Here is a 13516-nt window from a genome sequence, read left to right on the forward strand (position 1 = left end):
CGAAGTCGCACAGAGGCCCTCATAGTCCACGCTACTGTTCTGTGACTCAATCCGAGGGGGGTAAATCAAGACATATCCAAGGTGACAAATCGCGGAGGTCTCCTTAGCTTTTCTCCCAGACCAAGTTCCCATTTTCTTATCGGAAAGTGTGGGGAAGCTGAGTCAGCCTTCAGGACCAACCACGTGCCTTGGACGTGGCTCTCTATTTATATCCCATGCCTTGGGAATGCAGTATATCGTATGGATTCTTCCCCGCGATCGTGCTCGGTTGCTCGTTTCTCGTCGTTGTCTGGAGCATCGGGGATCTTACTGAGGGAGATCCACATTTCTGCACATCATTAATCCGAAACATTTGAGCTACGCCTGCGTCTCATCTCATGTACGCGCTGGCTCCAGATCATCGTTGCATTGGCGTTGGGAGACACAGCCACCGGGACGCTAAAGCTGGCGCCTCCGTCCTTCCACAAGCGCTTCGGTTGATTCTCCAAACTTCGCCCCTTTACTGCCTAGAAAACCCCGTGGCGATGTGCAATTGAATCCTATAGTATATTCTTTCCAGCAAATGTAGACTTTTATGACTCGATGACCATGGAGGAGGATGTTCGGCTGCCCAGTGCTGAGCGGCTCGATGGTCCTCATCACGACCCTGAGCAGCTTCCGAGTGCAGGCTCCAGCCAACAACAGAACGGCTCGCTTGGGAAGAGCCAATCGCGGTCAGGTGAGCTGATCTCATCTCTCTTCAACAGTTTACCTCGCACAGTAATTGAGCAGTAAGTTATAACGTTCTTCTTGGCCCCAACAGCTACTGCGGTGACTCTTGCGCCCGTCAGCAAAGACGTCTCTGGTACAACTTGTCCTTCAAGATAAGAACTGTTTTAACCGGCTATGCAGCATCCTTTATGTTGTCGACGCAAACACTTTTGCGTCTCTAGCCTTTTTGAACCGAAAATGGAGGCGGATCTCAGATTCGCCTCTATTATACTCTCACCATCTATCTCGTTGCCCATCCTTCTCTTTGACGGCAAAAGCCACTTCGGATGAAGTCACTTCGGATGACCTTGCTATCCTGAAGCTGAAGTTTGGGGCAGAGATAAGACGCAATGCCTTCGAGGTCTTCCTTAGACCCCACCAAACCTTGGTGAAGCTTATTTCAACATCAATGAGTTCTTCGACAGCTTTCCCACATGGAGAGGCTTTTCGTTTTGCTTTCTCACCCAGTGCTCAATTAGTACTCTGCATAAGCTCTTCGAGGATCGTTGTTCTCGATGTGGCATCTGGCTCAGCTGTAGTGAGACATGAACTCAAAACCTGGAGACGTCCGCTGAACGCTACCATCCTGGATGATGGTTCGCTTCTTGCTGTGGTGTCGTCTAGCCATCAAGTCAACATATACAGTTTATCTAACGAAGAAGCAAGGCACGTTCAAAATATCAAGTTGAATGATGTCCCACAGGCTCTAGCACTGTCTCCAACAGGCGGCGTTCTTGCCATCGCGTATACCGATAGGATCGAAGTATACGCAATTGGAGAAGGAACACTTGCGACCGAGCGAAGAGCCGTACGCTGTGCTGGCGTGGATTCCATTGCGTTTTCATCAGATGGGGTCATGCTGCTCGGTTCGTCTGGCGATAGCCAGAATACCAGTCTAGTCACTATCACAGTGCCGTTCTACACAGAGCCTGTTACCGATATCTCGGCCAGGGAAGCCCATACACGCATGTGGACCACTCAGATTTTATTTCCTGAGATTATACAAAGCTATAGTCACGCTTGCCTTCTTCCACTACATACCGAAGGTGACGGCAGTTGGATCTTGGGTTTTGATAAAGAGGCCGCCGCATTCAGGGCGATTGGGACCAACAATGTGAATTCTGGTACAGTATATTTCGTGAGTCCGACATCTGGAAATGGACTGCAGGAGTCTCCACCAATCATGCTGCCGACAGTTGATTGTACTGGAGAACTTGCCGCCCTAGGTTTCCAAGATTCCGGTCTCTGGGTATATGGCATACCGGACCGCCTTGATATTGCACCGTCAAGTACCTTGGCAGCCGCACTTTGTGCTTCGGACAATGGCCCAAGTCACCGAGCGGAGGAGGCGGTGTCCCTACCAGATAATGCACAACGACTGCAACACTCTATCGCCAAGCCGAAAATGCTTATCAGGGGTCATAAGATGAGCGATATGTCTGGGATAACTGCTGCTTGCTGGGTACGACATGCCGAGGCTCCGGCTGACCATCGTAGACTGGTGGCTGTGGCACCCGGCGGCATTAGCCCTCCGACAATTGGTGAAGAAGATGTTCCGGTTGATGGCGGACGAGTGCTACTTTTAGATTTCGAGCGATCACCGAAAGATGGGAGTTCCACTGAAATAAGCATCGAAATTGGCGAGACGGAGCCGAAGATGCTCCACGAACCCAATACCAGCTTGGACACAGAGGTTGAGCTGGAAAGAAGAAGAACGCGTTTGCATCGTGGCAATTCTTCCTACCGGGCCAGAACTGTTGCTCGTGAATCGTACCCAGCAGCTATTTCCATGAGCCAATCACCACCGTTAATCATTCGTCGAAATAGTTCTTACTTCTCTGTTTCCTCGAATGATATAGGTGATGGTGATACACCTCCGGTTCCAGACACTCCCTACGACAACACCCAGCCGCGTTCCCGAGATACACTGCGTCGTGCTGCTACCGCAGCGGCTACTAGTCGCACACGGTACAACCCACGATATCGTGACGAGTCACGGCGTGTTCTTGAGGCGAGACCGGTTCCTCCGATCTTTCAGGTTCCTCATGAAAGTGACGCCGATAACTGGGTCCCCCCTCCACCTCCCTATACTCGTGAACCCGATGCACCGCTTCCGGAGTATCTTAGAAGAACCCTTCTTCCCTCAGAACCGAGCCTGCACAAAGAGTCAGCGATGTACCAGATGGACTTCAAAGGTCTCGTACTACTCGCCTAGAGGATATGGCCGAGGAGCCTTTGCCTCGGACTCCTCTACAAAGACTGAATACCATCAGTGGATCTAGATTAGCCTCTCTAGTGCGAAGAACAACCAGAGCTTCAGAGGCCCCCGGCCTTAGCCGAACACAAAGCAACTTGGTCCAAAGAGGAGCCTCGGACCACCCGTACTCTCAGAATGGGGAGGTGCCCAGCGTGCCGTCGGCGCCCCTGCATATACAACCGCAGGCCATAGCCACTTCTCAAGAGGTTGACCAAAACACTGTAGGGAACCTTGACTCAACGAATCTCCATTATACTGCAGCTACAACGGCGACGATATTGCCAGCTCCTGTGCAGCAAGCATCGCTCCAGGAGACCCAAACTGAGTCCGTGGTGAGCCCAGGAGAACTTCTAGAATGGCAAGACGCTGTACCTGAAATTCCAGATATGCTGCCTAATCTTAATCATCCCTATTCCCTCTCGTCACCCAACCTACAATTCCCAGACCCCCAGTACGCCTCTCTGGACATCCCACGCGATTCATGGCTACGTACCGGGTACCATAGGTCGATGGGCCGGCGCCCGCAGTCGCAAGACATTCGGCAGGAGTCGCCAGCTATACCACCTCTTAATCGCCGGGCATCCACTGACCCTACACTCTCCACGAGCTCCCAACCGTCGAACGACCTCTGGAGGAGGCGTATAGAGGAATGGAACGAACGCACCATTACGAAAGAAATAGAAAACGAAATAAATGCATTGTGATGTAGCTGGCATTGCCATTGAGTGGCTTTCCCTCAGCAATTGGTCTCGGTATTTTCTTCCTCTTTCTATTTTCTCTCTCTCCGTGTCTCTCTTCGCACCACGTCATTTAGATATACCCAGTTAAACTGAATCAAGGCGTACAGCGGCTGATCAGCGTATATGGCTGCTGCGCAGCACACGAGACTAAACATATTCACTTAAAAGTGGCCTTTGCAAGGAAACATGAGTTACCTCAAATGGCTTATGTTGTTTATCTAACCATTCCTACCGTAGCGGGTCTCTATGCACAAATAGTAGAATGGAAGCCCAACCATGTTACCTGATTAAATGTCGACCCTTTCAAGCGTTGTTGTTCTCTCCTTTGCCCAGAGCCTTGTCCAAGGCCGCCTTGGCGTTGTCAGCAGCAGAGGCAGCCTGTTCTTTGCCCTTGTTCAAAGCATCGTTTGCGGTCTCGCCTGGTTTTTCTACTGCGTATGAGCATTATGTAGTGGAGTAGAGCAGAACAAAGCGTAAGTTTTAAATCCGTTACTTACCGTAGACTGTGTATTCGTTAGTTAAATCATCCCTATACACCAAAAAGAATCTTCAGGTTTGTACATACGTTTATTGATTTGATCCTTTGCGGATTCAGTGGTGTCGTTGAGACCCTTCTTGAGCTTATTAATGTCCATTCTGTTTTCTGGTGGCAATTGTGGTCTGTCAATTTACCATCAGAACTGCATGTATGACTAAGTGAGATACATACCGACTGAAGAAGTATATTCGAGAACAGAGGTATAGATAAACAAGATAGGGAAGAGTCTTCACCCAGCTACCCGAAGGTTTATATATCCAGGGGACCAGAGGACCAACCCAGACAAAGACAACCAGTATAACCTACTGGTTACGTATATAACTTCTGTCGATGCAACTCTGCGACATCGTAACCGTGGAATGACATACTTTCCCCCAAAGGTTGCAGTCCTAGTTTGATTTCCGAATGCAGCAATAGATGCATTCTACAAATGGATCGACCTTGGGCCTTGGCAACCATTGCCGGCTGTTATTGGCCATGGATGCGTAGTAGGTTAGTGTTGCAGATGCACATCGAATAGATGACGTTGTTCACTATTTCTCCAGGGGATTTCGTCATATTTTGAAGTTTGCCCTGAGTGATGCAGATTGATACCTGCGTCTTGTAGGTCAGGTTTAGCGGCGCCCTGATTGGGTTTGGCGGCCCGTGCCTTTTACTACCTTATCGGGGATTTGATCGTGGTCCATCGATGCATTGATGAGTATCGGAGAATTTTTTTACCATGCATACTAGGCAGAACTTCAATCTCTACGAAACCAAAGATGAATTTGGTGTTCACTCTAGATACATTTCCAACTGAAAATACTACGGTGATTACTGGAAGTGCACACTGGTGATAGATGAGCAATTGGGATATGTATATCTTTGGACAAGCGCTATCCTCTACCGATATTCACTGGAAGAATTTTCAAAAATACATTCTAAACCTCTAGATACATATCAAGGACTGCTATTAGTATGAATATTAAGAGAGTACAACACTAACCTGAACACGTAAAGTAGAGAGAGAGAGCCCTAGGTGATATCCAGCTACTCGGCCGTATTGTTGCTGAAGGGATTGATCCGTTGGACTTCAGCTTTCAATTTCCCAGATACTCATATTAGATTCGAATACATACTATAGTAGCTATAATACCCCGGAGCTCGGCTACGTGTTTCTTATCTTGATATAGAGGCTTGGAAAGAATATGTCATATAATCGGGGTGAAGCTGGCATGCGACTGCCAGTCCAAGGAGTTGGGTATATAATCATCACACTGTCTTGGCTCATCTTCTGGACATAACCCCAGACGAGGTTGAAACCCAGGTACGGCTGGTGTACTCAAGTATAGAGGTGAGCGAAGTTTTGCAGACTTGTTGGTGATGTGACTATGCCGGTTCACTAATTCTGCGTTTCTTTTCATTGATCTGAGATGGTATTACTCTAGATAGAGCATTTTGATTGTCTGATTCGCATGTTATTCTCAAGTTCAAGTTTCGGTAGCCACGAAAATAAAAGCCTCTTTTTTCCAGTAGTCATTATTCAAAATCGTATTAATTCATGGTATCGAGTATAAAGTTCACAAGCAACGAATTCCAAACACGCTCGAAGTACACAACCATAATCTGAAAGCAAGTATACTGGCTTAGAATCTCTTCAGCAACCCCCTCCGCCACAGCCTCCTCCTCCTCCTCCCCCGCCACCACAGCCTCCACCTCCGCCTCCCCCACTGCTACCCCCGCCGCACCCTGCACTACCACCTCCTGATCCACACCCGCCTGCTGCTCCGCCTGCCCCGCCAGCACATCCGCCGGCGCACCCCCCTCCCATCCCACCACACCCGCCTGCCGCAACACTGCCTCCGCAGGTTCCTGCAGCACAGTTGCCATGGGCCCCGGAGACGAAGCTCATACAGCCTGGATTTGAAGCATATGCATTGGAGTGCACGCAGGGTCAGCCACGTACGGGCGTAGTAGGGCACATATATCGGATAACCGTATGCCATGGGAAGGGCATAAAGACTGGCGTCGGAAGCACGGTCCTGTTCCTTGTTGCCTTGTTTGCGATCTCGCTTCTCTGCACGACGACGTGCCTTTTCGTAGTTGCTTTGAAGCTTCAAGTGCTTCACATGTCGAGGATTCAAGCCGGACCGTGTCTTCTTTGTTTCCGCTGGGACGGCACTGTGCGCGGAGATATGGGGGTTCTTGTCCGGATTCGAAGATATATCTGGCCGATTGTGGAGATTGGCGGCCGCTTCACGCGCTCGGGAGGTTGACGGGGAGACAAAGATGCCGTCGCTGAGATCCGGAGCTCGAATAGCTTCACAGTACCAGCAAGTGCACTCGCTGTAGATATCACCTTTGGTGAGCTTCTTGTACATTTTGCTAGTCCATTCGAATCCATCCGAAAGTTTAGTTTCTGCGACTTTATCGTCGTGATCAATAAATTTCGCAATCCTGGTGTGTTGCCGTGTTGTAAAGATGGAATAGTCAAAGTACCTTGAAGGCGACAGTTGATGGGTATGCCAGGCGAGATCGACATCCAGAGTTGGGACAGCCATGTTGCGTGGGTTCCGAGCCATGATTTCGAAGAAAACTTCATATTTTTTATCAAACGGTCCATGGTTGCTTTCACGGTAGGCGAGTGAAGCCAATCGATATTGTCCATCTTTTGAACAAAAGTCCCTTGTCGAATGACAGCACCAACCAGGTCAATAGCGAAGGGGCTGTGATTATCCCAATAGCGAGCCATCATCCGACGGAATGCCACCTTCTCTTCTGGCCATAATGAGAGAATGACTGAATCTGGGTTGGCCTTTCGCATGGTGTCCCGGCTCATGATGCTAGACTGTAGCGTATTGCGTAACGCCGTCATTGTCCTGCAGTTATCGTCCGTTGGGTCAGTCTGCGAAAGGAGACCGGTGCCTATCGCCTTGATTAAGCGATTAGGGAATATGGACTGCCTCGTCTTTCGAGTCGAGACAGAGACAGCTTTTGGCACACCCCTGACATCGTAGAACGTTCCCGGCATCGGCACGTCCGAAGCCCAAAAAGCCCTAACATCTTTCCGAAACTTCTCGATCTTTAGGGTCTCGTGTGTGACTTGGAAGTTACAGACTGAACATGTCGTTTGGAAATTTTTATCTGCGAGGCCACGGCAGCTGTTAAATGCTTCATCGAATGGGTAAGATATCCGAGCTTCGGTCCAGGGCACGGACAGCTCGTGCTTACAGCCAGGACAAGTGAGGGGCTTCTTCGATGAACACTTTAGATTGTCCCAGGGCAGACCGGTTTTCTGCTGAAATTGGGCTAACGCTGCCTCTCCAGCGTTGTATTCCATGGTTTGATCGTCGATACAGGAGTTGATAATTTCCCACGGGAAACCGGCTGTCCACAAGTCCATGGCACCTCCCCGAATGCAATCTTCAAGAAAGACCCTAGGGTTCAGCATATGTGCATGCCACACCATTAGAATATCTGATGAAGAAGCCTGTCAGCAACTTGCGATGGTCTATCAAGGCCGCTCCAAGGCTTCACTCACCTAGAGGGGGCATTGCCTTTGGAGACCAGTTGTACGATTTCGCATGCTCGGTAATTAAGTCATAACTGTCGTCTACCAGGTCACGGCGCTTGAGAAACCGTCTAGGGGATTGAATACACTTCTGCCACCAAGTCGTGTAGCGGTCGACGGCCCTGGCTGTGTACACAGCCCATCGCTTTTCTTTGACACGAGCAAATGCCTCATGTGTAGTAGCTCCAAAAACATCTGGGTCAGGATCATTGATATTGAATAGACCGTTGATGTTAGTTATGTTATCGCGTAGATCGGCGAGTGCTGCTAAGAACTTGAGATGAGCAATACATTGGTCTTGGGTGACTGTCGAACAAACAGGCGGACCAGCCGTTTGGAACAAGTTCAACGGCGGTATTACTAGGGGAGGCCCATCAACCTGATCGTACGCTGGAGGTTCAACTTCCGCGACGTCTTCTGTGAGCTTTTCGGAAGGAGACGATTTCATCTTGCTTAAACGACTGAAGATTCATATACTTTAGATATCATATTGCGGGGGAAAAAAAAAGATTAATAGGTATTCGATCAGCTTTGAAGAAGCCGTGCTGCTTTATACGTAATCTTTACACTCCTATATAAGAACCCTGTGATGTAAGAATTTGGAAGATGGCTTAGTGATGCGTCGCCGGGCAAACAGTAAAATGGGGGCGATGATCCACGGATGAGCGAATCAAAGATTAGGGATACCAACATAAAGGGTTATGAAGAACACTTCTGCATCCACGGAGAGACATTGTTTCTAGAAGTCGGGCAACCCATTAGTGTGGCATTGCAGCAGTGATCAACAAGCTTTTCCTTTCATGACCAGCAACCATTGGGATGGTCTCCTAGCGGCAGTGCAAGGCTTAATGCCTATCATGGGGCAATGAGCGACACAGCCTCGGGAATACGATGTGTGGTGCTTTCGGGGGTTGATCCCTAGCAAACTGGGTAGGATTTGACGACAATACGAAGCGGTTCCTAGCGACGGTCGGCTAACAAACCCGTTGTTCTAGCGGCGTTCCACCATGGCATGGAAGTATGTGATAAGAATAAGATCTCAGGAGATGCGGAATGGGGGATCTACAATGCGGCGAGGCGGAAGAATGCGGCTCATATGCTCTTTCACTTGAAATAAACTTGTCAAAGTCACTTGGACCATGACAAGGTAGACCAGAAAAATCACGAGTCGTCGAGTGCTGCGTGCACCTTGGATCTTCGAGGGTAGAACATGAACATGAACCAAGGGACTGTCCGACTATATCTCCTCCTCATTATGCCTCCGTTATCATCACGTGCGGCGGGCAACCACGTGAGAGCGAGATCGGACAGCTTCTCAATCGCCTCCCCCCCACTGTTGTTACTCATCCATCGCTGAGGGGACCTGATCATCCAGTCAACCGAGTTGGCGAACGGTAGTTTGAATAATCCATATTACTATTTGGGGTGACATTTATTCCCTGTACCATTAGCCTATTGTTTTATTATTATCTGTCCTTCCTGGGTTTGTGTGGAAATTGTGTGGTGACTAGTCACGTCAAAACCTTTTTTTTTCTGCCGTCCGAGCTTTATCGGTCGACTCACCCGCAACCAGCCTGGCGTCACTCGGAGCACTGCCCAGCGGAATCGGAGGCGGGAGCCTGCAGGGGGAAATTCTGGAGCCAAGTGCAGGGAATAATGCTCCTGCTGCCACCAGTCCCGTAATGGGAGGTGTCAGCCATCCTTCTGCTTCGGCTACTGGCGGGCCCGATGGCGTGGGACCAGCCAGGAAGCGCACTGTCGCCATGGCGGGGTTGGACAGTTCTCCTGGCAGTGTCGATGACGTGGAAGACAATGAGCTTCGTGAGGAGAAGAAAAGGCAGCCTGTGAAGCGTGCCTGCAACGAATGTCGTCAGCAGAAGGTGAGCACCTGAACCATTCAAGACTACACTGTTGCCCTCACGGGTCAGACTAATTCATACTTGGGTACGGCAGTTGCGCTGCGATGTAGTTCAAGACCCATGGATGGACTGTTCCCGTTGTCGTCGCTTGAGACTTGATTGCAAAATCGAGTCCAACTTCAAGAGAATCGGGAAGCGCAGTCGCAATGCGGAGATGGAAAGGGAGATCATCGAGCTGAGGAAGCAGATTGCCAATGTCCAGGCGAATGCTACCACGTCCATGCCCCAACAACCACCGTCTATACAATCTTCCCAACACACTCCCAAACAGGAGCCTTCTAGCCATGTTAGTCCGGCTGGCGTTTATCACACGCCTTCTGGCATGTCTGCCGATCAGTATATGGGCTCCCACGAAGCAGTTGCATCGCTTTTAGACCTACGGTCAGGCTTCGATAGTTCTAACTATATGAGGAACGGGAGCCACAACTTTAAACGGATAGAAGATGTCGTCGTTGTGCCGGAGAGGGTGACAGAACTATTTGATCTGTAAGTCTCGGTTGCGATATGGTGCCTTGGGGAGATGTCCTAATGCTGCCAGGTATTTTACGTTTTATCATCCTTTTCTTCCATTCCTTGAACGAGGACAGTCGCCTGATGAATATTACAATGCGTCACCCTTACTTTTCTGGACTATTATTAGCGTTGGAGCCCGGCGTTATCAGCCCGATACTCACCTTTTAAACTCCCTCGCAGGCCCCGTTTCGCGACTGGTATGGAGTACGCTGGCGGACATTCCACAAAGCTATCATGTCGTGAAAGCGCTCTGCTTGCTTTGTACATGGCCATTCCCCACGAGCAGCACCTCGACCGATCCCACCTTTATGCTTTGTGGAATGATGATGCAGGTGGCCATGCAGCTCGGTCTACACCGCCCGTCATATGCTCAAGATTTCAGTAAATTCAGAGTGGAGCTTATTGAAGAAGAACTGAAAGATAAAGTGAGGACGTGGGCGATCTGCAATATTGTTGCTCAACGGTATGTCTTCACTCATTGCTCTAAATCTCCGGGGTCATCTTTATCCTGACAGGCGCCATCTAGGGTTGCGACCGGGTATGGGCAGCCACCGTCCACTTTGTATGACTGGACACTTTCAAGCGAGTCACTAGATCCAAACTACAAGTTGCCGGAAGGTATCCGTGCGCGCCTTCAGATCGAAAAGCTCTGCGACAAGGTCACCAGAGCACTCTATATCAACCACCGAGACCCTGTTGGGCTGTGTAATGACCAGGAACGATCGACGCTGATCTCGTTCTTTTCTCGGGATTTCGATGAACTCGAGTCGCAGCTGAAGGCTCAGAATGATTGTGAGCCTTGCCCATGGAGACTTGATTGAGAAACATACTAATCTGCCCAGGTATCACCGATCTTTATCTTCGTGCTGCCAACCTGCACCTACATTTGTCGGTCTTTTTCGACGATACTACTGAGAAGGACTACCGTGATCGTCTTCTTTCTTTGTATGTTGCAACCAGAACATTCCTGGAGGCTGCGATGAACCTGGAAACGGAGGTTGGGCCGGTACTCTCCTACACGCCGTATTACATCTACCAGATGATGGTAGCGGCAGGCTGTACGCTGCTGAAGCTTGGCACGAGCTTTTTTGCGGCTCACATAAACATGGATTATACCAAGACTCTTTTCAACCGGACTATTTGGGCTATCCGGGGAGTGTCAGTGTCTAGTAATGATCTGCCGGAGCGGCTTGCCGAAGTTCTAGCCCAGATGTGGAGGTTGCAGAGTACGCCAACTCCCAAGCCGTCCACCGACAACTCCGAGATGGACGATTCCTTGATGCTGAAAGTCCGGTGCCGCATGAGTATGTCGCTTCTTTTCGACTCGGTGTGGCGATGGCGAGAAGACGCGCGGACGAAAGGTCGAAACCTCGAAGGTATGTTTGCTTCAAGCGCAGACGCGCTGTGTAACCAAAGACTAATCCGAAATGCAGCCTACCTTAAGAACCCGACCAACCCAGACTCTAACGCCGAGTCCTCTGCAGCGTCGTCTGTTGGGGCTGCACATACTTCCAACTCGACGCCTGGTATTGGTGGAGATCCTAGCCTGGCACCTGCACCTATGCTTCCGCAAGCCACCTTGAGTGTCCAGTCTGGTAGCAGCGTCCCGGGACTCCCCAGCGGGCTCATGGAGCCCAATTACGAAGTTTTTGACCCATTGAATTGGCTGCTGGATGGGCTGGTCGATTTACCATACTCATATTCTACGATTTCAGGGATGGAGGCTCAAGGTATTGCATAGCCTTGTCCTACAATCATTTGTTTTGCTACCGTGTTACGATTACTGGCGTTTTAAGGCTGGCTTACTGCATATTCCTGCGTGTATTTGTATATATACCCGAGGAGTCTGGTCGAACTGTTTGAATAATGCATTACTGCTCTTCGAGACTACCGACCTGGACGATTTTCAGATGAGAACAATTAACGAAGAGACGATTATCAAGATTGGCGGTTGAATGAGAGACGTACAAAGTAGTTGTATGCAAGATAGCGGTGCATCCATGGTACGATAAGTTAGATTTTGTATGATACTAGCAGTGCCAACTATTGACTATGGGGATACCTCTATAAATACAATGTCTTATTAAGTACACCCAAGCTTATCCAAGTTGGCCGATCAGCACCTCCCGTCAAGACTTCACTAGCAGTTCTTCGGCGAGGCTTAGCCATGGTACTAAAAGCACTAATCCTTAGCGGAGGGTCTGAGATCAAAAATGGACAATATACGACATTAAGAGTGGGTTATCTATATGCATAAATACTACCTTACCTTCCCTTTAATATAACTACGCCGGTAGCCTAACGAACTAGTGCTTATTCTTTAGAAGTTCAAAGGGCATCCTATAAGTAATGTACAATATCCTCTGACCCCAGTTCCAATCCTACCCAGCCTATACTTAGCCTCTCTTCTCCGACATATAACAAGCATGCAACGCGGAACATCTCCCCTAACGCCCGAATTCGACGATCTCGTCAACGCCCTCCTAGCCGAATGGCACGTCCCAGGCACGTCAATCGCCATCATCGATGGACCGGATACCTTCACTAAGGTATATACATCCTCAACCACTGTATACATCAACCAACCAAATAACTTAAACCCAGGGCTACGGCATATCCAAATACCCCAACACGCCAGCCACCCCACAAACCCTCTACTACACAGCCAGCACCACCAAATCCTTCACAGCAGCAGCCCTATCCCTCCTCATCGACGACGCCGCCAACACCAACACCACCACCACCACCCAACAACCCCAACCCCTAACCTGGACAACGCCCCTCTCATCCCTAATCCGCTCCGACTTCGTCCTCCCAGACGCCTACGCCACCCAACACATCACCCTCGAAGATGCCCTCTCCCACCGAACAGGCCTCCCAGAGCACTCGTACCATTTCCGGCCCGACAACTCATGCACCCCCAAAGACGAGGCCCGAAGACTGCGCCATCTCCCCATGACAGCCGCCATCCGCACCAAATACATGTACAACAGCTTCATGTACACGGCCGTTTCGCACGCGATCGAAACCCTCACCGGCCGCGACTTGGGCGTCTTCCTCCGGGAAAGAATCTGGGCTCCGCTCCACATGGACGCGACGTATTGGACGCTCCGTGATGCGGTGGCCAGTCGGCCGGATGAGCTGGCGGGCGCGTATGTCTGGGATGCTTCTTCTTCTTCTTCTTCTTCTTCTTCTTCTTCTTCTTCTTCTTCTTCTTCTTCTTCTTCTTCTTCTTCTTCTTCTTCTTCT

The 13516-nt window shown here is 49.8% G+C and overlaps 5 protein-coding genes across 5 annotated transcripts; 3 read left to right on the forward strand and 2 right to left on the reverse strand.

Moving 5' to 3' along the window:
- Positions 1-508: 508 nt before the first annotated feature.
- ANOM_007013 (F-box domain protein) lies at positions 509-3711 on the forward strand (the record flags this gene model as incomplete). The annotated part of the gene is made up of 3 exons (XM_015552269.1): positions 509-770; positions 892-2868; positions 2916-3711. The coding sequence occupies exons 1-3, from the start codon at positions 583-585 to the stop codon at positions 3709-3711; spliced, it is 2961 nt and encodes a 986-aa protein (XP_015405131.1). The 5' UTR covers positions 509-582.
- Positions 3712-3940: 229 nt separating this feature from the next.
- On the reverse strand, positions 3941-4391 carry ANOM_007014 (uncharacterized protein). Its single transcript, XM_015552270.1, has 3 exons — positions 4313-4391; positions 4245-4250; positions 3941-4178 (listed from the first exon to the last, which is right to left on the reverse strand). Exons 1-3 carry the CDS (start codon positions 4380-4382, stop codon positions 4051-4053), a joined length of 204 nt encoding a protein of 67 aa, XP_015405134.1. The 5' UTR covers positions 4383-4391; the 3' UTR covers positions 3941-4050.
- A 1427-nt stretch (positions 4392-5818) lies between these two features.
- ANOM_007015 (uncharacterized protein) lies at positions 5819-8283 on the reverse strand (the record flags this gene model as incomplete). The annotated part of the gene is made up of 4 exons (XM_015552271.1): positions 5819-6171; positions 6231-6689; positions 6764-7741; positions 7806-8283. 4 exons carry the CDS (start codon positions 8281-8283, stop codon positions 5819-5821), a joined length of 2268 nt encoding a protein of 755 aa, XP_015405133.1.
- Positions 8284-9313: 1030 nt separating this feature from the next.
- ANOM_007016 (putative C6 transcription factor (Leu3)) lies at positions 9314-12008 on the forward strand (the record flags this gene model as incomplete). The annotated part of the gene is made up of 6 exons (XM_015552272.1): positions 9314-9715; positions 9789-10240; positions 10293-10730; positions 10794-11059; positions 11110-11643; positions 11701-12008. Coding segments are annotated over 6 exons (2304 nt in total), but the record flags the coding sequence as incomplete, so codon positions are not given.
- Positions 12009-12693: 685 nt separating this feature from the next.
- Positions 12694-13417, forward strand: ANOM_007017 (serine hydrolase domain-containing protein; the record flags this gene model as incomplete). The annotated part of the gene is made up of 2 exons (XM_015552273.1): positions 12694-12816; positions 12872-13417. Coding segments are annotated over 2 exons (669 nt in total), but the record flags the coding sequence as incomplete, so codon positions are not given.
- Positions 13418-13516: the final 99 nt, after the last annotated feature.

Source organism: Aspergillus nomiae, assembly GCF_001204775.2.
Source record: "Aspergillus nomiae NRRL 13137 chromosome Unknown contig00221, whole genome shotgun sequence".
Lineage (NCBI taxonomy): Eukaryota > Fungi > Ascomycota > Eurotiomycetes > Eurotiales > Aspergillaceae > Aspergillus > Aspergillus nomiae.